This window comes from Geotrypetes seraphini, chromosome 14, assembly GCF_902459505.1.
Source record: "Geotrypetes seraphini chromosome 14, aGeoSer1.1, whole genome shotgun sequence".
NCBI classification, from domain to species: domain Eukaryota; kingdom Metazoa; phylum Chordata; class Amphibia; order Gymnophiona; family Dermophiidae; genus Geotrypetes; species Geotrypetes seraphini.
The window spans coordinates 68,176,185-68,201,890 of record NC_047097.1 but is presented as its reverse complement, the minus strand read 5'-3'; the positions used below and the strand labels follow the sequence as shown (position 1 = coordinate 68,201,890).

General features: G+C 43.4%; 1 protein-coding gene across 1 annotated transcript in view; it reads right to left on the bottom strand.

The window, feature by feature from the left end:
- The window catches only part of MCTP2 (multiple C2 and transmembrane domain containing 2), a 179,318-nt gene that overhangs the window by 129,390 nt on the left and 24,222 nt on the right, over nucleotides 1-25,706 (bottom strand). The window contains 4 exon segments of the mRNA XM_033919914.1: nucleotides 3,575-3,677; nucleotides 6,481-6,543; nucleotides 17,867-18,226; nucleotides 18,228-18,380. Of these exon segments, the coding sequence (XP_033775805.1) occupies nucleotides 3,575-3,677; nucleotides 6,481-6,543; nucleotides 17,867-18,226; nucleotides 18,228-18,311 (610 nt within the window). The 5' untranslated portion in view covers nucleotides 18,312-18,380.

Sequence of the window (25,706 nt, the reverse complement as noted above, 5' to 3'; positions counted from 1 at the left end):
CAAAGCATAGAGGCAGGTAAGCAGGTGCCATGCCAAAAAAACACTTTGAAACAAGTACAACCAAATTTAAATAGTATTCTAGCCTCAAAAGGCAACCAATGCAACTCTATAAGATGGCGTAATGTGGTCATACTTTTTCAGCCCGAAAATTAGGCAGACCGCAGTATTCTGTATGAGTCTCGATCTCTTTTGTAACTTTTTTTTTTATTTTTTTATTTTTTTTTTTTTATTTATTTATTTATCATTTTAATGCATCCTATACAAGATGTTTAAGAAATACAGAAATATATTGTTCTCTTAGTCATATTACATACCAAGAATTGAAATTTAAACATCCATATAAATCATATAATACAGTCCACAACTTGAGGAGAAGAGACAAGATGAAAGTAACACCCCTCGGGAAAGGGGAAATATACAAAGGAAACTGAAAACTTTAAGAAATGGAGCAGTCAGATCTTACCTATCCAAAATAGAATTAACCGCATTATTATTAACCTGTATCATTCGGACTGTATAGAGATACCTTTACCTTCAAGGAAAAAACCTAATTGGGCAGGTTCAAAGAATATATATTTACTTCCCTGATAGGAAATAAATTTTGCAAGTTTTTATAAGATCCCAGATATATTATATTACAATAATCCAGTGTGGACAAAATGGAGGATTGCACCAGCAATCTAAATGATGTATTGTGCAAAAATGTTCTTATCGTCCGAAGTTTACACAAGATTATGTAACTTTTTTACTAGAGAATTTGTTTGATCTTCCAAAGTTAAATAGCGGTCCAATATAACGCCTAAAATTTTTATTGAAGCAGATAACACTGTGCTTATTCTATGACCTGTAATGGATGTTCTTATGTTCAAATTGTGGATTGGCAATCCATGTTATGAGGTTTGTTCAGGTGTTAGAGGCAGAGGTTCCAGTCTGCCCTGTAATCACATGCATTACAATTTCATGATTAAATTACAATGTCTTTTTTCTTTGTTATTTTTGGACCATAGGCCTTAGAAGTAGAGGTCTGCACGGGAACGGGGATCGCGGGAATCCTGCGGGTTCTGCGGGAGTCCCACAAGAATCCCCCCCAACCCACGGGACTCCCACGGGGACCCCCCCTCTGGCCCATGGGACTCCCACGGGGATGGAAAGCTTTGGAAGCAGGGTTCGTCCATATAATATAATGGACACATCAGCCTTAGTAAAAGAGGGGGTTTATAAGTTAATTACCTGAACAGAAAACAAAAAAAGGGTTCCACCAAAGAGATTCCACAAGGAAAACAGCAGCACAAACACAAAAGAAACTGTGGAATTGATGATCCTGTCAGAAGTAATTGCTGCTTTTTATGGGGACGGGCGGCGATGGAGGTAATTCCTTGCGGGGATGGGTGGGGACGGAGAGGATCCTGGCGGGGACGGGTGGGGACAGGTGGGGATGGAGAGGATCCTGACGGGGACGGGTGGGGACGGGTAGGGATGGAGAGGATCCTGGCGGGGACGGGTGGGATTTCTGTCCCCGTGCAACTCTCTACTTAGAAGTCTACCCGGTACTGTCCTTAGGGTCCAACTACTGGAGTTGCCATTGAAGCTCACTCCAGCCCATCCAAACCATCTCCTCTGCTGGATTCGAACTATGAAAGTTTGCTCATTTATATTCTAGTTAGCGATCCTCTGTGTTCATGCCACGTTTTGTTGAATTCCATCACCGTTTTCTCCCTCTGATGTCACTTCCTAGGGGCGGGACCCAGAAGTGATGACGGAGAGAGCCGACACCGAAGCAGGCAGCAAGTTCGTGATACTGCCCACACCGAGAAAATTAGAGGTACAAGGGGCACACACTTGCAGCAGGGGAGGCGGAGAGGAGGACTGGTGCTAGCACCCCCACTAAGACAGTACCTGGGGGGACCGCCCCCCCCCCCCTTTACCACACTACTTTTTTCAAGTCAGAAAATTAGGGCATAAAAGTTTCCTGTTTTATCACATATGAACACAAGAGGGAGCTACTGCTATACTCTGCCAAGGAAAATGATCACAAGCTTGATTAAAATTAAAAAAAAGAAAGACAGAATGGCTGTAAACCGTTTAGATACCTTTTTGATAAACGGTATATCAAAAAGAAAGAAACTTGAGCAGCTTTAAAAACTGCTGACCACCATGAGCTCTAGATTAGGCTTTCAACAGATTTCTGGAAACTTGCAGAAAGCAACCCAGCTCCCCCATTATCACTAGGTCATACTTCCGTTTCTGCCCTTTGATCTGTCATTCTGGTCCATATGGAGAAAAGCATGGGCAGTTTACAATGTGCAAATTCCTATCCCTAGTCCTGCTAATGCCATAATAGACCATAACACCAGGGCACAGGACAATTAGACCACCTAGCCCAGGGGTTAGCACCCTTTATAAAGCAAAGAGCAAAGATCTGCAATGGGTTGAGAAGGATTTTGAGAAATGATTTTAATGCAATATTGGTGTACACACATGTAACGCAAAACCCAAAATTCAAGTACTTACAGAAAAAATGATGTAAAACCAATTTAATGAGACTTTATGCTCTTTCTTGCTTCAACGGCTACAGCTGCCTGCCGCTAACCCGGTAGCTGCTCTTCTGTCGCATCCCACCCAGGTAGAAACAGGAAGTTTTGACAGAGGGCAGGACGCTGCAGAGGAGAGGCTTCAGGGTTAACGGCAGGCGGCTGTAGGAATTTCTGCCGCTAACCCATTGTAGTAAGAGAAGTGTGAGAGATACAGTGACCACAAGCACTCAACACAGGAGGTAAAATAATTAGCAGAGGCGAAGGCGGCTCCACGATTGACTTTAATGCACCTATCGTTCTGAGAAGAGCCGCAGCCTTGTGGTCAAAGAACCACAGGTTGCCAACCCCTGACCTAACCTGTCCAATGTATCTCTTGATGATAAAATTTAGAACCCAGCTTATGTCTGGTTTTGTCTCTACTCATTTGTCATTAGATATTTCTTACAGTTTTGGGCTCTATCACATTCTCTAGCAGCTCGCAGTATGCGTCCACTATATTTTCTGATGTAGCTCCTGAGTCTGTATCTTCCTGGAGCCTCATACCGTGACCTTTTAGTTCTCCAGCATTGGTTCTAGAACATTCTTCCCTCTAGAAACTGGTTGGCTTCTTGTGCTCAATTTACACCTTTCAGATATATATGAATATCTCTATTATTATCTCTTATCTCTCCTGTAGAATTTGCAGGGTTTGGCCTAAAGCCTAGTCTTTTATGACTTTTTATGTAGACTTGGCATACTTTTAATAGTCTCTTTCTAAAGCACCTCCAGCCTGTCTATATCCTTTTGGAGATGTGGCCTACAAAACTAGACACAATATTCTAGGTAAGATAGCACAGATGTATCATTGCTTCCTCTCTGCTGCTGCTGCCTTTAAAATAATTTGTAAGTATTAGCAATCACCAGTGCTTGGTAGAATGGGAACCACAGTTTCATGTATCTGCCCCCTTATTTTTTACATAATTTTCGTAAAAGAATCCACATTGTTTACATTCATATAACCAGTAATGCATTAAAGCAATGGCCGCAAAAAAGCTGCTTACCAGAACGATCCCGTATTACAAGATTCCGCCCCTCTTTCAAGTGTATTGCCAGGAGATAAGACGTTAGACTGGGCAACTTGCTCAAGGAGTCAGCTCCTCCATTCTGCACAGAGGAAAAAAAAAAATCCAGTCACTACCACTCATGAGTTACTGCAGGAACAGAGCTGGATCTATGCCTAGGCCTACTTAGCTGTTGTCTAGGATAGTCAAATTCCACCCTTCCTAAATGGATCTATGATAACTTCTACCTTCTTTTCCTTGGTCTTCCCACCCTACTTTGCACAAGAGATGTGAAAATTCCCAGTTGGCCAAGAATTCGCACATCTCTTGTCCTTTGTCTGAAAAATAGAAAACTTCACTGTGTTTTAGGATTTATAATCTGGATTCATTTTAACAAGAAGGACTACAAAGTATGATCATACAATGAGAGAAGAGAAAAAAGTCTGGAACTAGCTCAGCTTTCCCCTGTGAGATCAAAACAATTCTATTCACAAAGAGTTGCTCCATTTGATTACCCAGAGAGATTTGTAAATTAGATATTGCTTCTCAAATTGTTTCCATATTGAAGACCTTCGGCCTCTGTAAGGGAACAACCTTAGTTCTAAGGCCCATAGTAGAAATCGCAGTACCTGCTGATCCAGCTACAATTGTTGAAATAACCTGGGTTTGCTGAAGTTCCCCTGCCGCCTGCATCGTTGACTCGCAGCGTTCCTCCTGCTTCCATCCAGCACTCGCTCCTTGCTGGGTCGGCAAGAGGACGTCCTGCATCTGGTTAGCATCCAGCCACTCCTCCGACATTCCAGGGCGTGCCGGCGGGCTCCACTCATCCGGCGACAGTGTGGCTGCCTCGAAAGAGACAGCCGAGGAATTCTCTCCCCAGCCGAGGAATTCTCCTCCAGCAACTGTGCTCGGGAGCCACGCTCCACGAAAGTGTCCATCGGGCCGGTCTGGACTGCAACAGGCTCCTCTGGGAAAACCTGGGTCTTTGACTTTCTCTCCACCATAGAAAGGTAGGAAAAAGGGATCCGAACTGACCCCGGCAGCGTCTCCATGGAGTCTCAAACCGCCATCTTGGCTGAACTCCGCCCCCTCTAGTTTGCTCCCCAGTAAGGCTATTCTTATGTTCTTATAGTTTATCATGATCCACACAGTCAAAAGCTTTGCTGTAGTCAATGAAGCAAAAGTAAAGAGGCTTTTGGTATTCCCTTTCTATAACTTTACCTGTATTCAAAAGATGTTCATTATTTGAGTTTTTTGTATTAACTTACCCTGTTTGTATTTGACGCTGACCTTGTCCTGCTCTTAAGATATTTGTACTTGTACCCTCACCACTTGTAAAATGTTATGTTATACTCGTATTTATGTTTTCTTTGATCTTCTCTGATATCCATCTAACATTGGCAATAATGTAGATCGGAGAAAGTTATAATGCCGCTTTATAGGGCAATGGTCAGACCCCACTTGGAATACTGCGTCCAACATTGGTCTCCCTACCTAAAGAAGGATATAAAACTGCTGGAGAGGGTGCAGAGGCGAGCGACTAAACTAGTGAAGGGTATGGAGAAACTGGAATATGAGGATCGACTTAAAACACTGGGATTGTTCTCCCTTGAGAAGAGGAGACTGCGTGGGGATATGATCGAGACCTTCAAAATACTGAAAGGAATCGACAAAATAGAGCAGAGATTATTTACATTGTCCAATTTGACACGGACAAGAGGACATGAAATGAAGCTAATGGGGGACAAGTTCAGGACTAATATCAGGAAGTTCTGCTTCACACAGAGAGTGGTTGACATCTGGAATACTCTCCCAGGGGAGATTATTGCGGAATCGACAGTCCTAGGCTTCAAAAGCAAACTAGATGCATATCTCCTTGAGAGAGGCATATAAAGATATGGTTGGCTATAAAATAAGCCAGGTGTATACCTGGCAGGGCATCCGCGTGTGCGGATCGCCGGACTTGATGGACCGAAGGTCTGATCCGGAGATGGCGCTTCTTATGTTATGTTATGTTAATGTCTCTTGTTCCTCGACCTTTTCTGAAACCAACCTGAACTTTGGGTACTTCTTGCTCAACCTATGATTGAGCAGGACTAGGTGACTAAATTTGTCTCTAGCTGCCCACGTTTGGGATCCTAAGTTTTCAGCTGCAAATTTACCTAAATTTAAGGTGCTCTTAGATTTAGACTTGCCATTCCTTTGCCTAGATTTTGGTGCCTATCGCTGAGAATCTGTGATAATCTCTCTCTTTTTTTTTCCCCTTGCTCCAAAATTTAGGCTTTTATTACAATTTTGAGCACAACTTTAGAAATGAAACCTTTCATAAATTTTTTTAAAGGGCAATTTATGAGCCTGTCTTTCAGAGATAGGACCCTAAACCCTACTCTGCGAAGCCCGCTGGCTACCCATATCGCATCGAACATCATATAAAATGCTCCTACTTGCCTTCAAATCAAACACACCCACTCCCCAGCCTTTCTAGACAAATATCTTATCGCTTATGTTTTGCCATGAGCGTAATGATCTAACAACCTGAATTTTCTAACGATTCCATCCGTAAGGGAGCTATTCCACGACATTACACACAACACTATATTCTCCGTCAGAGCCCCCCTACCCTATGGAACACTCTCCCATTGGACATCAGACTTGAAGAATCCCTGGATAAATTTAAGAGCAAACTAGAAACTTTCATATTTACGGACACATATCTGACATGAGAAAGGGCCACACGCTCAAGCACAGTAATAAATAAGAACCGTTTTTAAGAAGCGTCATCCCTCCCCCCTTACCTATCCTTTTATTTTTATCTCGATGCACTTTATAACAAGTACAGAATAAACCTAGAACTTGGTAAACCCTAGTGTTCAAAAGGTAAATGGTGTTAGTATGTCGACACTCACAATTTGATCCTCAAACTGCTGGGAGGTCATGGAAGATTCCAGGTCAGTACATTCGCTCTGATCCTGTCAAAAGAGAAAAGTTGCATATAATATATGTCTTTTACAGGACTTTATACCCTGTTGTATGATTACGTAGAGCCTCATGTAATAAAGAGGAGCAAACCTGCCTCAAAGACAGGAAATATGCAGTGGGCGCTCCTCCGATCCCTTGTTCAAAAATGATCGGCCCTGGGCGTCACATACCCTGGGGTACGCCACTGGTAATAAATACTAATTGCTGGCATTAAAAAAGCAGTAATTGACACCAGTTTGACATTACTATACTAAACAGGTCTTATATCTCACAGTTTTCAACAAGGATTCAATGCAGCCAACAAAAGATTTTGTACATTGATTACCAATAGGAACGGTTAATGAGGCAGTATTTGGCCTTGTGCATATAACCGACACACCTGTTTTATAAAAATGCGTCTAACTTCTCTCATGTGCAAGTGCAAAGAGGACATTAAAACATGAAAAGCATTAGCGTCAAATCTATAATGTTATTTGAATGTTCTGATTAATATTATGCTGATACTGTATTATATCTCTGCTATTTGAATTTCGGTGCTGTCAAATAAGTATATTTTCTGAAACCGTTTCATGATAGTCAGTGACATAATGAGCCCCCCTCACTCCTTCTGTGCCCCCATGGCCACACTCATGCCCTCCCGCCCCCACCGTTACCTCTTTAAATCTTCATCAGGAAGAGCAGTTTCGCTGGCCTGCTGTCCACACCAGCATTGGCTTTCCCTCTGATGTCACTTCCTGATCCCATGACCCAGAAGTGATTTCAGAGGGAAACCAGGCCAGTGCGAGCAGCAGGTCAGAGAAGATGTAAAGTGGAAGGGGGCGAGGAAGGGAGGGCGCAAGCGTGGAGTGGGGCACGGGGCGGGGGCCGGAGAGGTGTCGGCATCTGCACCAAGAAGGCGCCCGGAGTAGTCTACTCCCAGCCTCCTTTTACTACACCACCGATGGAAATCCTATTATTAAGTTTCAGTTTGCTGATTTTGAGTTTACCCAATTCTAGTACAACCCCAGAGGAAAACAAACAAATGTTTCTTCCTGAGCAGTGCAAAAGATAGACAGCAGATTAAAATGCTCAAAACTGACACAATTCAAACTTGAAAATAAAATCATTCCCCCTACCTTTGTTGTCTCCCTCCCTCCATGCTGTGCCTCCCTCCGGCGGGTGTCTAACCTTCTGGCCGGCTCCAACCTGGCTGTTTTATGTGGCCCTTCGGTCCGATCCCCCCCCTCCCCCCCCGGTGTCATCTGGTGGCCCGCTCCCTCCTCCTCACAGCCGTAGTATGCACGGAGCCGCGTGCAGCGGCTCCTCGTGCGTCCTGCACCTGAATCGGAACCCTTCTCTGACATTGCAACGTCAGAGGGAATGCTTACGGATGAGGTGTGGGCCGCGCAAGGAGCCGCTGCCTGCCGCTCCGTGCACATTACGGCTGTGAGGAGGAGGGAGCCGGGACACAAGGTAAAACTGGGGGCATCGGACCACGGGCTGCATAAAACGACCAGGCAGGCCGGATTTGCCCCACGGGCCTTGAGTTTGATGCCTGTGCCTTAGTGAGAGGCTGAGAAGAGGAAGAGTTGAGGTCAAGACCAATGTGAAGGACACAGAAATGGACAAAGAGAAAAACCTTTTGGAAAGATACAGAGAGTTAGGAGTACAAGCAAAGTAGTTATAGTCTCTTCAAGGATACAGTCCAGTATTTAACTTTCGAGGTATGTTCGTTTGGAAACCTGTTTTTCTTGAAATAAATTGCACCATCTCTGGCTGATTTCATAAACTAGGAACGACTCTTTTTCAGTGTTTGCACTGCTGTGAAATTCAACAGCAGTTTAGCAGAAGCAAGGCCTTCCAGATTAAAAACAAACAGAAACCAAAGTCACTAGGTTTGGTTTCACACACAAAAATCCTGTCAGAACAGTAACGCCATCACATTAATGCGTGCTAATGTCATTAGCACGCATTATCATCCATGCGTTATTAAATGAGACCTGCGGTAAATAAATTGCATTAATGCATTTTAGCGCTCAGTAACATGGAAGTGTCTTTATGTAAATCTAGAGCTGTGTGGGTTAAGCATTTCAACCAAGTGAATGTTCATCAAACTGGTCTGTTTCATGAAGTGGAGTTTAAAAATCCTGCAGTGGATTTTAGCAGATTCAGACAGGTGAACATTCAGGGTGGTTTAAGATAGGGTTACCAGACGTACGGATTTCCCCGGACATGTCCCCGGGGGACCGGATGGTGTCAGGTCAAAAGCGCGCCGGGACAAAGACGCGAGCAGACAACTGAGCGCAGCACGGAGGCGCGCACCGAAGAAAAAGACTGTTTTTAGGGGCTACGACTGGGGGTGTGGGGGGAACACCCCCACTTTACGTTATACAGATTGTGCCGCGTTGTGGGGGGTTTGGGGGGTTGTAACCCCCCACATTTTACTGAAAACTTAACTTTTTCCCTGTTTTTAGGGAAAAAGTTACGTTTTCACTAAAATGTGGGGGGTTACAACCCCCCAAACCCCCCACAATGCTGCCGCGATCTGTATTAAGTAAAGTGGGGGGGCTACCCAACAAAAACCCCCGTCGCAGCCCCTAAAAACAGTCTTTTTCTTCGGCGCGCATCTCCGTCTTGCGCTCAGTTGTCGGCGCACGCCTTTGTCTTCCGCGTTACTGTCTATGAACCGGTCCGGACAGCTTTTCCAAACCTGGCACTTTCTCTGGGTTTTGAAAAGCCTCCTCTCAATCGAGTCAGGCAGGAGGAAATCCACTGCATGTGCCCATGGCCCATCCCTGCGCGGAATTGCTGCTGGGGGGGGGGGGATGGAGCTTCTTGGCTCCAGCGAGGTGGCAGGGTTGGCTTCAGGGGTGGGGGTAGTGCAGCAGGTGGCCAGACAAGGAGGCGGCTTCAGCGGGGGGCGGCAGGCAGGGATCCCTGGCAGCAGCCAGGCCACGTACCCCCAACTGGTGGCCCGTGTACCCCCAAGGGTACCACGTGTTGAGAAACACTGGCTTAGAGGAAACAGTGGTCATAAGTTGCAGTTTAGGCCAAAAAGGCTCTAGGATATGGAATTTCGGGAGAGCACTTTGAATTGAGTTTCTCAAATGTTTATATGAGTGGATGTTTGTTAGCTATGGAAAATTGTATGGAAAAAGTCTATAGTGAAATTGCACGCTTAAATCTATAAATAAATAAAGCGTGTAAAGAGTAGACCAAAGTCCTGTTCATTTTTCATACAGGACTTCAGAGCCAAGTTCCTACTTCAGAGTGCTAACCCAGAAGAGCTTCACCACAACTTTCACGTTGAAAATCTGGCAAAATCCACCAAGAGAATCATGCAAGTACTGTTTAGACATGTCTAGGGTTACCATATGGTTCCAGAAAAAGGAGGATATCCAGGTTTTACCTCCCCTGCCTGATGCGATTTCAGGAGGCTTTTCAAAACTCGGACAATGTGCCCCCTCAAAAGGAGGACACGTACGGCGAAATCCGGACATCTGGTAACCCTAGGAAGGGTGATTATATCATCCTTCTGAAGTTTGGTACCTGTAGTGTTCAAATGGGAAAAGAAAGGTCAAATGTTCCCAAACTGGGACTCTTTTCCCTGGAGAAGAGGAGACTTAGAGGGGATATGATAGAGACTTACAAGATCATGAAGGGCATAGAGAGTGGAGAGGGACAGAAAGAGAGAGAGAAAGGGAGACAGAGAGAAATCGAGAGAGAGAAAGGGAGACAGAGAGAAATCGAGAGAGAGAGAAAGAAAGAAAGAAAGAGAGAGAGATAGAGAAAGATTGGAGAAACTGGGTCTCTTTTCCCTGGAGAAGAGGGGACTTAGAGGGGATATGATAGTGACTTACAAGATCATGAAGGGCATAGAGAGAGTAGAGGGACAGAAAGAGAAAGGGAGACAGAGAGAAATATATAGAGAGAGAGAAAGAAAGAAAGAGAGAGAGATACAGAAAGATTGGAGAAACTGGGACTCTTTTCCCTGGAGAAGAGGAGACTTAGAGAGGATATGATAGAGACTTACAAGATCATGAAGGACATAGAGAGAGTAGAGAGGGACAGATTCTTCAAACTTTCGAATAATAAAAGAACGAGAGGGCATTCAGAAAAGTTGAAAGGGGACAGATTCAAAACGAATGCTAGGAAGTTCTTCTTTACCCAACGTGTGGTTGGCACCTGAAATGCGCTTCCAGAGGACGTAATAGGGCAGAGTACAGTACTGGGGTTCAAGAAAGGATTGGACAATTTCCTGCTGGAAAAGGGGATAGAGGGGTATAGATAGAGGATTACTGCACAGGTCCTGGACCTGTTGGGCCACCGCGTGAGCGGACTGCTGGGCACGATGGACCTCAAGTCTGACCCAGCAGTGGCATTGCTTATGTTCTTATAAAACCTATGCCCTGAAACGGGGTCTCGCTGGACCTGCACTAGGACAACTAAGCTTGTATTTTTTCACTTTGAAAGAACACAGTAATATGACCTAGCTGAGAAGTTCTGATGAGACATATGAAGCAAAGATAATCAACGTGTTATCAACAAGCCAGTAACTAAGCAAAAACATCTTTCTATTACTTTGGAAGAAAGGCAGGGGATTGATAGAAACATTTAAATACCCATATGACATACATCCTTGACTCTACATCCTTTAGATTACTGGTGCAGTCTCTGGTCCTATCAATACTGGACTACTGCAATATCGTTTATCTACGTATCCCAAAGAAAACAGTACGAAAATTAAGAATAGTACAGAACAAGGCAGTTCGCTTGATATTCGGATTGAGGAAAAACGACCACATTAGCCCCTACCACAGAAGGTTACACTGGAGGCAGGAATAATGTTCAAGTTTGCCCGTATTTGTTTCAAGCAGGCCTGGGGACTAGCACCTTCCTATCTTCTACCACATTTCGTACTACACAACCCCACACGGTCAACCAGAAACTGTAACACATTTGGATACCAAAGGATCACCAGCTGCAAATACAAATCCCTTTTTGGACAGATCTTTCATGTTCCAAGCAAGCAAACAGCAGTCCTGGTTGGGTAACTACATCAATGGAGCCAGGCTGACCTACGGCGCCTTTGACAGATTCATCTCCTAAACAGAAGCCAAACTAAATTTATAAATTTATATTTTCCTTCTGTCTATTTCTTGTGTAATATGTTGTACCCCCACTTTTTGCATTCTGTGATTCGCTGATTGTCCAGCCCTCTTCGATGTGAACCGCCTAGAAGTCATCTGACTATGGCAGTATAGAAGAATAAAGTTGTTATTATTATTATTATTATTATTATAAATAAGTATGAATCAAGTCTCTTTCAATTGAAAGGAAACTCTGGAATGAGGGGGCACAGGATGAAGGTGATTGGGGATAGATTCAGAAGTGACCTCCGAAAATACTTTTTCACGGAAAGGGCGGTGAATGCTTGGAACGGTCTCATAGAAACATAGAAACATAGAAACATGACGGCAGATAAGGGCCATAGCCCATCAAGTCTGCCCACACTATTTACCCACCCTCTTAAGTCTACTGACCCCCTAAAGAATAATTGTAATTATACTGTCACTCTACTGACCCGCTCATTCAGTCCTAGTGACCCTATCCCTTGGCATGACCTCGTAGGGATCCCACATAGGTATCCCATTTATTCTTGAAGTCTGAGATGCTGCGTGCCTCGACCACCTGCACTGGAAGCTCGTTCCAATGCTCAATCACTCTCTCCGTGAAGAAGTATTTCCTGGTGTCTCCACGAAACTTCCCTCCCCTGAGCTTGAGCGGATGTCCTCTTGTGGTCGAGGGTCCCCTGAGAAGAAAGATATCATCTTCCACCTCTACCCGTCCCGTGATGTACTTAAACGTCTCAATCATGTCTCCCCTCTCCCTACGCTCCTCGAGAGTGTAGAGCTGCAATTTGCTCAGTCTTTCTTCGTACGGGAGACCCTTTAGCCCCGAGACCATCCTGGTGGCCATCCGCTGAACCGATTCAACTCTGAGCACATCCTCCCGGTGGAGGCAGCAGAGACAAAAAGTGTATCTGAATTGAAGAAAGCTTGGGACAAGTATGTTGGATCTCTCGAGGTAAGGAGGGGATAGGCAGATGAACCCCCCCCCCCTTCTTTTAACAAAACCGCAAAAGCAGTTTCTAGCGCAGGCTGGCGCGTTGAATGCTCTGCGCTGACCCCGACACTCATAGAGTTCCTGTGAGCGTCGGGAACAGCGCAGAGCATTCATTGTGCCGGTCTGCGCTAAAACTGTTTCCGCGGATTTGTAAAAGGGGGGGGGGGGTTAGATAGGCCATACGGTCTTTATGACTGATATTCTATAAATAGTGCCTTAAATTAGGCTCCGGTAGGTGACCTACCAGTGTCTAACTTAAGTTGAAAACGCCGTTTAAGAAAAAAGAAAAAAAGCGTTTAAAAGGAAAAATGTAGGTGCCTTAAAAAAATGGCGCCTTCGCTCTACAACGCCTCATGCCACTATAGGTGTGGCTAACGCCGGAAGTAGCATTAAGCGTCATAAAGCTCCTCTGCAGGCGTGATTCACCTATAAGGTAGGCACTGCAAATGTCTGCCTTGAAAGGCCCTGGCCTACATTTCTGAAGCCTGCTTTTACCGAAGCCACGCCGTTGCGTGACTGACATGTGATTGGTGGCTGTTTTTAAGGCGGCCACTAACGATGGTGCCGTTTATAGAATCTGTGCCTTTGTCGTGCTTTCACTTTTCTGTTTCTATTCATTTATTTTACTTATGTACCTGGGGTAATGGGGGTGGGGGGATTAAGTGACTTGCCCAAGGTCACAAGGAGCAGTGTGAGATTTGAACCTACAACCTCAGGGTGCTGAGGCTGTTGCTCTAACCCCTATGCCTCTCCTTCCTCCGCTATGTATTCAACTGTGATGACAGTCCGTGCCACTTTGAATTTCTTTGAATTCAGAAATGATGTGGTATACATCTATGAAGGGCTTCCGTATAGTGTGGGTTTAAAGATAATAATAATAATAACAGCTTATATACCGCAATACCGTGAAGTTCTATGCGGTATACAAAGATTAAGCAAAGGTACAAATTGATTGACTTTAAGAGGGGAGGAAGAAAGAGGGTTAATAGGACAGGAAATCCATTTTTGAGGAGAGAGTGATCAATAGAACAAATTAATCGCTATAGAGGGGAGAGAGAAGAGAGGATCAGTTGTCTAGATGCTTTAGGAACAGGTGTGTTTTCAGACGTTTCCTAAATTCCTCATAAGTAGTGGGCGAAAGCAATTGTTCTAGGTCTTTACCCCATGATGCTGCTTGGTGCGAGAGAAGGTGTTCATGGTGTTTTTTCAGTTTACAACCTCTCACTGGGGGGGAAACAAAGTTGGAATGTGGAAAGATCTCCTATCAACGGCGGTGGAACAATTAAAAGACGGCACATACCTACCCAGCCTACAATTTGGTGTTCTGGTAATAGCCCCAATTACTTCTGGTATGAAGATTCATGTTTGTGCAATGTCAGTGATGAAAAGTGATTTCACACCTTAGTATTGCGAACGAGCCAGTGCTGTGACTCAGCTCAATAGTCTACTTGCAGTAATTACCGGCTTCAGATTGCCAGACCAGACACGAGAAAACTTTTCCTCTTCACTAAATACCATCTTTGAAACTGTATTTCTCCGTATCAGAAACATAAAAAAAAAAAAAAAAAAAGGATTTCACCCCCAACCACTGGTTCTTATTCGTACTGTCATTTTATGTGAAGTCTGCCAATCAAGTGGAGCAGGCTTCGTCCAAGGCAAGACAAATCATGGGCTGCATACGAAGGGGTTTCGTCAGTCGTAAGGCGGAAGTCATTATGCCATTGTATAGATCCATGGTGAGGCCCCACCTGGAATACTGTGTGCAATTCTGGAGGCCGCATTATCGCAAGGATGTGCTGAGACTGGAGTCGGTGCAAAGAATGGCCACCCGAATGGTCTCGGGACTCAAGGATCTACCATACGAAAAAACGGCTTGACAAATTACAGCTAGACTCGCTCGAGGAGCGCAGAGAGAGGGGGGGACATGATCGAGACGTTCAAGTATCTTACGGGCCGCATCGAGGCGGAGGAAGATATCTTCTTTTTCAAGGGTCCCACGACAACAAGAGGGCATCCGTTGAAAATCAGGGGCGGGAAACTACGAGGTGACACCAGGAAATTCTTTTTCACTGAAAGAGTGGTTGATCGCTGGAACAGTCTTCCACTACAGGTGATTGAGGCCAGCAGCGTGCCTGATTTTAAGGCCAAATGGGATAGACACGTGGGATCTATTCACAGGGCAAAGGTAGGGGAGGGACATTAAGGTGGGCAGACTAGATGGGCCGTGGGCCCTTATCTGCCGTCTATTTCTATGTTTCTATGCTTCTAATCTGTCCTTTTCAGCCGAGAAATTCTTTCCAGATTCATTGTGATTGACGGCAAAATGTTTTTTGCTCAAGTCTTTCCTTTTTATCCTACGATGGCTTTGGTCTCACAAAAGAACTACTGCTGTCTTTTCCATCGGTTGAAGACATTCGGTCAAGGAGTCGAGTCCTCCGTTCTTGCTCTTTTCTGTTGACCGCTTTATGGAATGAGTTACCCGTCAGTCTGCCGTCATGCACCACCTATCGAATCTTTCGAAAAAGTGTAAAGGTTTTCTTCTTTTCTGCTAATTCGGATTAGGTGGAGGATTTTTAATTACTATAACTCCCCCCCCCCCTCCTTTTATGAAGCTTCATTAGCATTTTTTTTTTATCGCTGGCCTCAGCGGTAAGAGTTCCGACGCTCCTAGGAATTCTATGAGCGTCGGAGCTTTTACCACAGCGGCCGGCGATAAAAAAACGCTAACGTAGCTTCATAAAAGGAAGGGATAGTGCGCAAAGTCTTAGGGCTCCTTTTACTAAGGTGCGCTAGCGTTTTTAGCGCACACACAAGATTAGCGCACGCTATATAGCACTCGCTAGCTGAAAAACTACCACCTGCTTAATAGGAGGCGGTTAGGGCTTGCGCACCTTTGTAAAAGGAGCCCTTAATGTAAACCACATCGAGCCCTCTTTTACAGGGATGATGCAGTATATAAAACAAAGGATTAGATTAGATTACCTTATGCAAGTCTTCTGGACGTTGTGAGGAGCCATAAAATATTGCCTTACATTTAGAAACGGAGAAACATAGAAACATGATGGCCCATCCAGTCTCCCATCTGCAGCAGCCACTATCTCCTCCTCTCCCTATTGGCTAAGACTCTTTACACCTGCATTGTGAGGTCATAGAGCTTTATGATTATAGAAACATGATGGCAGATAAAGGCCTGCCCATCTGCAACATCCACTATCTCCTCCTCTCCCTATTGGCTAAGGCTCTCAACATTTGCATCTCCTCTTCCTATAGGCTGGCTCTTTACACCTGCATTGTGAGGTCATAGAGCTGCCCATCTGCAGTAACCATTATCTCTTTCTCTCTTTAAGAGATCCCATGTGTCTATCCCAGGCTTTCTTGAATTCAGACACAGTCTCTGTCTCCACCACCTCTTCCGGGAGACTGTTCCACGCATCTACCACCCTTTCTGTAAAAAAGTATTTCCTTAGATTACGCCAGAGCCTTTCACCTCTTAACTTCATCCTATGCCCTCTCATTCCAGAACTTCCTTTCAAATGAAAGAGACTCGACTCATGCGCATTTCTTGGCAGCATTAAAGGGCAGTTTTTAAAGGCATTTCCATAGTGGAAAAATTGTTTTGAAAATTTCCAACACCTCTTCCCCCTCATTGAGAAAAATTATCTAGGTTGTCCACAGCACACATTTTTCCCTGCAGGGGATAGTGGCAGCACCAGATGGCATGACGAAGAGGCCAGTGAAGTACACGTGGAGATAACGCTTTGAAATCGCTAAGCCTTCTTTATCCTGCATATTCTGCATCTACAAAGCTTGGAGTAGGGGGATGGGTAGGTGGAAGAAATCCACTACACCAGCCTGCTGCCAGATTTTCCAGGTAATATCATAGCGTATCTTATTCTTTTCATAAAATAATTTGAGATTTTATAAACAATTAACATAAAACAAAAACCAAATACAACAATCAAATTCACCACGTACTGCTCCTGGGTTAATATAATTACTTCCACCCTATATTACAGTCACATATATTACGATAACAACAAATACAAACATTAATCCCCATTCCCACTCAAATTTCCCTTTTTTTTTAAATTTCCCCAGATTATCCCTCCTAACAACAAACATATTTACATTTTTAGCATATAAGCACAGTATATTCCATTAGTTATTGTAATCTAATTTTCAGAAATCTTTCCAATTAGATAACATAAGGGTTACCAGAGGTCTGGATTTTCCCGGACATGTCCTTCTTTATGAAGACATGTTTGGAGTTCCCGACGGCTTTTTGAAACCCGGTCAATGGGCAGTACAGTACTCCCCCGATATTCACGGGGGTTCCATTCCAGGAACCCCCGCGAATATTGAAAAACCGCGAATACGGGGGAGACTGGAGAGGGCAGCGGGTGAGGCAGGAGAGAGCAACCGGAGCGCCGGCGAGTGCAGGAAATCACTTGCTATATGCTCTGATCGCCTCTTCCTGCACTAATTCGGGCCTTACCAATCAGGAGCTGCATGTCAAAATAGCTCCTGATTCGATAAGGCCTGACTTAGTGCAGGAAGAGGCGGTCAGAGCATATAGGCGTGTGATTTCAAAAAACTCCTTTAGTGCAATTGGGGAAACGTGATATAAGATTTGCTGTAGGATTGAGAGAATCTTAAACTGGACTCTCTGCTGCAGTTGTTTCGACATTGGGGTTATATGAGTCATTCTTGAAACCCCAGTAATCAATCTTGCAGCAGTGTTAATTAATATCTGCAGTGCCCTCATCTTCACTTTAGTAACCCCCAAATACAGAGAATTGCAGTAGTCTACTCTATTTGGTATTACTGCTTGCACCACACTATGGAAATCATATGCTGGTAACAGGGAGACAGAAAGAAAGAAGGGAAAAAGAAAGAAAGGGGGCATGGAGAGAAAAAGACAGACAGAAAGAAAGGGGGGCAGGGAGACAGAAAGAAAGATAGGGAAGGGTGGCAGGGAGAGAGGAAGAAAAAGTTGGCGGAGGGAAAGAGTGATTTCCTGTACTTGCCGGTACTCCGGCTGCTCTCTCCAGCTGTCCTCTCCTAGTCGGCGGTTTGCAGTCGGAAAATACCGCAAATGACCGGGACCACGAACCGCCGACCGCGAACAACTGGGGGGAACACTGCATATAAAGTCAAAACATCAAATCAAGTCATATACATGTGTTTCTCTCTTAACAATTCTCTTACCTCAAATGTTTCCATTGAATCATTATCATTGCCACATTCTCTCTGTAGTAGGTCCAACACGTTCTCTTCACTGGGTTCACTTCCCTCAACTGATTCAGACATAGAAGAGACTTCCATTTTAGTCATGGTAATCTCTGTCTGTACACACTCCTTTTGTGTCCACATCTTCTCTTCACAAGATTTTCTGACAGAAGACGAGTTTCTGTTGAGCGACATCAATGGTGTTAAAACGGAGGTAGATGAAACCTGGACTTCTGATGAAGTGTTTATCTCCTCGATATTGAACATGTCCGGAACGGAAACACTCATACGCTGATCCAACCGATGTCGCTTATGAATATTTAGCATTCTACTGGAGTTTTTTTTTACTCTTTTTGAGGTTTTGTAAGAAAGGCCTGGTTTTCTCTTTGAGCGAGCCCCATACCGAAGATTTGTCCCACTCCATGGTTTTTGGAAGACTGGGCCAAGGCTTTCACAAATGCCTCTGTATACAGGGTTTCAATAAATTCTGTGGCTTTGAAAGAAAAAAAAAAACAAAACACACAAATAAGATTGATTATATCCATGAAAATTAACATTGAAAACAAGAAGCATTGTGTTATATGTAAATCCATGCAAATAACACGTATAGAAATGATTCATAGTATCAAATAAACTCCCCCCCCAACTCAGGCAACAGAACTCTTTATTGACATTCCGTAAAATGGTAAAGACCCTCCTCTTCAACTAAAGGTCTCCCTCAGTCTACACCCCCCCTTAAACCCCACCTCTCTCTTCTCTCCCCTATTTAACTTCTCCTAAATTTCAGTATAGTCCTCTCTTAGTCTGTACTCTGAAAAATTGTTTGTACCCTGATAAATACTGCACAATCTTGTATGTCCAAGCATCTAAACCTATTGTACATCTTATTTGCCTAATTACTTCTACTGTGTATGTTTACTTGTAGACCGTTCTGAGCTACTGGGAGAACGGGATATAAATCTAAATAAATAAATAAATAAATAAAATAAATAAATAAAAGCATCAGTTTTCAGACATATCTATCTGGAAGGGACATAGTTGAAAACCTGTTAGCATTTTTCATTTCAAAGGAGCATGGTTTTGTTCACCAAAACAAATGATCCATAATGGAATTTATATTAATTGCTGACAAGGAGACAATGAACAAATCATTAGTAAAATGAGTTTTTAATAGCTCTCTGCAGTGCATTCTACACTCAGTGTTTATTGAAGCATTTATTCCATGCCACAAGTTGCTTCGGAATTAAACCTTGACAAAACACATTTAAATTATTTTTTTTAGCAAGTGCACTGATTCAAATTGCATTTCTTCGGGTAAACAAAAATCAATATTTATCCATTTTGAAATGGCAGCATTTACAGAAAAAGGATTCAAGGGAAATAAGATGTCGCCATTTTTTTTTTTATTTTTTTTTTACATTCTGAGGCAGTTTTAGAAATATTTAAGAACAGAAGAGGATAGCTTTTTAAAATTTTCCATTGTAGCTTTACAGTTGGGCCCATTGTGTGACATTAATTTATATTTTTATTATCGTTTCATTTGGAGGTTTATTTTCAAAGCACTTAGACATAGGTTCCTAGCGTGCGGGAAGTGTATGCCTATTCTGGAACTACTGCGGGACTCCTAGGCATGCCCTACTACTGCTTTATACCCTACAGCAGGGGTGCCCACACTTTTTGGGCTTGCGAGCTACTTTTAAAATGACCAAGTCAAAATGATCTACCAACAATAAAATTTTAAAAAAACACAAAGCACACTGTACGCAGTGAAAATGTTAATCATCATTTATATTCCGGGGGTTTTCAAAGAGGTCAAGGCAGATGACTTTATGCAATGTCACCTCAGTAACAACTATACAAAAATAGACAAATATACCCCCTCCCTTTTTACTAAACCACGATAGTGGTTTTTAGCGCAGGGAGCGGCGCTGAATGCCTAGGGCTACTCTTAATGCTCATAGGCTCCCTGCACTAAAAAACGCTATTGCGGTTTAGTAAAAGGGGGCCATAGTGCAAAATATAGACAGCAGATATAAATTCTCAAAATGGACACATTTTGATCACTAAATTGAAAGTAAAATCATTTTTCCTACCTTTGTTGTCTGGTGATTTCATGAGTCTCTGGTTGCACTTTATTCTTTTGACTGTGCATCCAATATTTCTTCCCTTCATTCAGCCTGCTGTATGCTTCCAGACCTCTTTCCCTCCGCCAACTTTTTCTTCCTCTCTCCCTGCCACCCTCCCCTTTCTTTCTTTCTGTCTCCCTGCCCCCCTTTCTTTCTGTCTGTCTTTTTCTCTCCATGCCCCCTTTCTTTCTTTTTCCCTTCTTTCTTTCTGTCTCCCTGTTACCAGCATATGATTTCCATAGTGTGGTGCAAGCAGTAATACCAAATAGAGTAGACTACTGCAATTCTCTGTATTTGGGGGTTACTAAAGTGAAGATGAGGGCACTGCAGATATTAATTAACACTGCTGCAAGATTGATTACTGGGGTTTCAAGAATGACTCATATAACCCCAGTGTCGAAACAACTGCAGCAGAGAGTCCAGTTTAAGATTCTCTCAATCCTACAGCAAATCTTATATCACGTTTCCCCAATTGCACTAAAGGAGTTTTTTGAAATCTATCAACCCAGAAAATGTTTGAGATCTGAAAATAGTATGAAGTTGAGTTTGGAGGGTAAGATGTTAGTCTCTCATGTGAAGATTGGGGCAACAAGGCTGTCTATGGCTGGCGCCAAGCTCTGGAATGCGCTACCCGGTATTCTGCGATTCTGTGATGGGAGACTAAGCTTTAAGAAAATGTTGACAACGCAATTATTTGTCAATGCCTCCCTGTGCTAATGCTATTTGCTGCTGAAGCCTTACCGTCCTGTAAATGTTTTTATGGGATTTTGTCTTTCCATCGTGTTGGATGAATTTGAAAAAAGGTTTTAATAATGATACTGTTAGTTAATGCTTTATAGTGCTTGTTCTGTTTTAGTATTTTTAATATGTATGCATGTAATTTTGTAAACCGCATAGTTTTTAGGCGGTATATAAATTTTTAAATAAATAAATAAAATTCCAACATATCAAGAAATTCTTTAGGCTAGTCCTCACATCTGCAGGCTGCTCTGTTAAGATTGTCAGGGGGACAACAACGGGGGTGGGGGGAGGGGAAGATTAAGGAGGTTTCATGCCTTAATCCCTCCAGTTCATTGTAGCTCAGAGTACAAATAGCAATGTCCATCTTTTTCGGCTCAGACATATCTTCCATTCTGTGATCAGTTGAACAGCCATATTTTGAACCCGCTCAAAACATGGATGTAGTGCAGTGTTAGACATTCTTTTCCCATTCCCAAATTGGGATTTGAATGTCCATGCAGCATGGACATCTAAACACCAGTTTTCAGATGTCCAAAACAAGGATAGAGCGTCTAAAACAACCACCGCATTCACATGGACTAGGGACAACTGCCCAGTACATGTGTGTGTGTGTAGGGGGGTTAATGTTAGATCTTAAATTCTTCTCTGGAATGGCTTGCTAGCCAAATAAATTCTTGCAAAACTGCACAAGACGGAGCAGAGCAAGCAGGAATGATGAGAATGTGAATCGGAAAGCTGCCAATTTAGAAACCACTTCCTTGTCATTTCCAAAAAGCATAAAAGAACTCTAATTCCTGCAAATACCAAGGACTCAAATGACACTGGTTAGAATGTTTTACTGCACAAATTCACTGTCCTTCTTTTCATAATCAAATATTGTGTGGATGGTACACTGTAGGGTTACCAGGAGGACATGTCCGGGGGTCCGGGTTTTGAAAAACTGCGTCGGGCGGGATTAGGGCAGGGATGGGCATAACTGGGCGGCGGGGCTAGGGGGTCCAGATTTTCTGAAAGGAAAATCTGGCAACCCTAGAACACTGTAATAAAAGTTCAACCCCCCCCCCTCTTTAAATATGTTTCCATCTCATTCTTTAAAATGGTTCAGTACCCATAATCTCTTTAGGATACCTTTGAAATGTCTCTGAAGTGATTGCATCCATGAATAACACCATGAATAATTTCAGTAAGGTGTTTTTTGGGGGTTTTTTTTGGGGGGGATGGACAAAAGCATGCTTCTTGAGCAAGTGTACATCCACAGGAGCCAAAAAGCGCTGGGCTTTTATCTGTTTTTGCGTCACGAGCGCCCAACGGATACAGCCGCATGTGTCACACGCCTATGACTTGTGCATATATTACGCTCCAGTAAGGCACGCACATGATGTCTGTGCTTATGGGAATAGCTCAAAAAGAAATTAGAGGTTTGCTGATCATTCAAAATACCTCAATTAAACTCATAATGAAAGCAAGGAAATTTGATCACGTCACTCCTCTTCTTAAGAAAGCACACTGGCTTCCAGTAGCGCATCGAATCCAATATAAACTAAATCTACTTACTTTCAAATCCCTATTACACTTCCCCCTCCCCATTCGCGGTTCCTGCACTCGCGGTTTCATATAATCGCGATTTTTTTTCTGGGGAGGGGGAAAATAAAAAAAACAGTCTTAATGTTAAAAAAATCCATCTTTTTTTTCCTCCCTGCCGCCTTCCTGGCCTTACCTGGTAGTCTAGAGGGCTTTCGGGGCAGGAGCAATCTTCCTACGCTCCTGCTCCATGCAGATCGCCATGAGGAAATGGCTGCTGGGAGTTCCCGTAGCCTTTCGAGACTACGTCGGGAACTCCCTACAGCCATTTCCTGTTGGCGGATCTGCACGGGGCAGGAGCGTAGGAAGATCGCTCCTGCCCCGAAAGCCCTCTAGACCACCAGGTAAGGCCAGGAAGGCGGCAGGGAGGTGGGGGTGGGTCAGAGCCGGATAATCGCGGTTTTTCGGCATTCGCGGTCTGGCTCTGCCCGTATCCCCCGCAAATGACGAGGGAGAAGTGTATATAAAATCCCAGCTTTCATCTACAAGTTATTGATCCCTTATACCCCAACCAGATCATTGAGACCTATTGACCAACACTTATTAGTTACGCCCTCACTTAAATTTATTAATACTTGGCGGCACTTTATCTTCTCTGTTACAGCTCCTCAAACTTGGAACTCCCTCCCTATTTATCTCAGAGAAGAAAAGAACTTAGATAAATTTAAAAGTCAACTTAAGAGCTTTCTTTTCAAAGACGCTTATGATATTTAGGAGTCCCAGCCTATTTTCGCTTATTTTCATAAGGCTACTTCTTTTATTTCCCTCCTATTGTTTTTTACCATAATCGTCCTTCTTTCTATCATTATTATTGTACTTCATTACCCTTCCTTTCCCTTTGTTTTCCTTTTCTGCTTATTTTGTTAGTCGTTAATTTAAAATGTTTTGTTCAGTGTTCACCTGTTTTTATAAACCCTGAATTATCTGTAAATTGAAATATTTGTTCTTCGCTTAGATATTTGAGTAAGCGATTAATCAAATACTTAATAAACTTGAAACTTTTCCCCGGCTCATGCACAAATTTACGCCTCTTTCGTGGTATATTCTGCGCATGTGCCGATCGCTATCACTAGCAACTCATCTCATGTAAATTTAGTGAGTCTCCGCTATTCTCTGCCAACCTCACTTGCGTGCGTGGTTTTTGGAGAATGACTCGCCTTTTTGAAATCATTACAATAACGGCTGCGACAGCGGCCCGTTGGTTTTTACCACAAAGTTTTGAGAATCTAGGCCTGAATCAGGAAATCAGTTATACATAACAGTCTGTATGCATTCATTTAACCCGCATTAAATGTAGCCATTCCTGGGATAAGAATGGGAAGGGTGCAGCCTTTACCTGTGCAGAGACTCATTGTGGCGGTTCATTTGCATGTCATTAGGGAAAGGAAAGCAGGGTCACATGGATAAAAAGTTGCTCAGTGGAAGGGCCAGGCTTGAAACAGAGGAGCATAATAATTTTCCAAAGCAGAAGTACGATACCCCCACACTAGGCTTGCTAACTGGCTCCAGATTTGACTGACAGGGCTGATCCAGTCCAGGTTTTATCTCATTACATGCCAGGGTTGTAGCCTTGCTTTCTTGGGGAATCTAATCTAATTAGGATTTCTTAATCACACTTCTCCAGAATAGGTTCAAGGTGATTTACAAGTTAAGAGGACCTTGTAACATCATGGGGAAAAGTTATATCGGACAGCAGGAGAAGGTAGAACTGTCATAAAAGGAAGAGGGTTACAGAAAATTGTAGAGGAAGGCCACATTTTTACAAGAGAATATGCAAATTCAATACGCTGTAGAAGTCTAAACTACAAGTCCCTGCATGCAATGGGACCTGGATCAGCCCTGTTAATCAAACCTGAAACCCATTAGGAACCCTACCCCACATATATACAAGGTATGTATGTACAGTATGTATTATTTCTACCTGTGCTTAGTTATAAACTGCCTTCATATAACATAATTATTGCTTGAGCTTTCCAAATGTTAAAGAGATAATGGTTACTGCAGAAGGGCAGGCTGGATGGGCCATTTGGCCTTTATCTGCCATCATGTTTCTATAACCATAAAGCTCTATGACCTCACAATGCAGGTGAAAAGAGCCTTAGCCAATAGGGAGAGGAAATGCAAATGTTAAGAGCCTTAGCCAATAGGAAGAGGAGATGCAAATGTTAAGAGCCTTAGCCAATAGGGAGAGGAGGAGATAGTGGATGCTGTGGATGGCCATTTGGCCTTTATCTGCCATCGTGTTTCTATAACCATAAAGCTCTATGACCTCACAATGCAGGTGTTAAGAGCCTTAGCCAATAGGAAGAGGAGATGCAAATGTTAAGAACCTTAGCCAGTAGGGAGAGGAAGAGATAGTGGATGCTGCAGATGGGCAGACTGGTTGGGCCATTTGGCCTTTATCTGCCATCATGTTTCTCCGTTTCAAATTGTACATGATACATGCTAGATACAGGTTTCCTTTCTTTTCATGTCAGCGTGAGACAGGGGAGGGGCAATGTCTGATCACTATCCTCTGCCAAAATTCCTGCCTAGTCTTCACCACTACATTCGATCTACCATCAACTGTTTATAATATATGTAATGTACATATTATGTATTCCTCAGTTCAACTGAAAAATAAAACTAAACACCGGAGCTGCAAGACTACAAGATAAATTAATAGCAATATTCACTTGTCCGCTTAAAAGGTGTCCTTCGCCCTTCTCCCCCACCCCATTACAGCAAAGCCAGGAGGTGATGGAAGGTGAAGGGAAGCAGCATCTAAGAGGTTTGTCAAAGTGCAGTGCCAGAGGTGGTATTACCACTTCCGTAATAAAGGCAGGAGGGGGCGTGCTTCTCACAGGGCGCTAAATTCTTTAGCTACGGAGCCTAAACGGGACTTTCTGGTGAGGCAAAAGACCAACAGGAAATCCTGGACTACTGTTAGAAGCCTCTGAAAGTTCTTAGAAAAGCACTGTGTACTTAGTTTTAAGCCAAGGTTATATTAAAGCTAAAGCACCTGTTTTCTTTTGTTATTTAAGCAAACAAACACAACTGATCTAGCCCACAGCAATCTCAAATAAGTCTCTTGCAGTTAGAACGCCACAAGTGTTGATCCCCAAAAACGGGACCGCTGCCACTGGGAATACACATCACTGTCAAAAAAACAAAACAAAACAAATAAGCCTCCTAGGGTGCACACAAACCGCATTTTTTATTTTATTAAAAAAATTTCTATCCCGCTAAATACTCCCCCTTTTATTAAACAGCGCTAGCAGTTTTTAGCGCGGGGAGCCGCGCTGAATGTCCCGCGCTGCTCCCGATGCTCATAGTTCTGTGAGCGTCGGGAGCAGCGCAAGGCATTCAGCGCGGGCCCCCGCGCTAAAAAC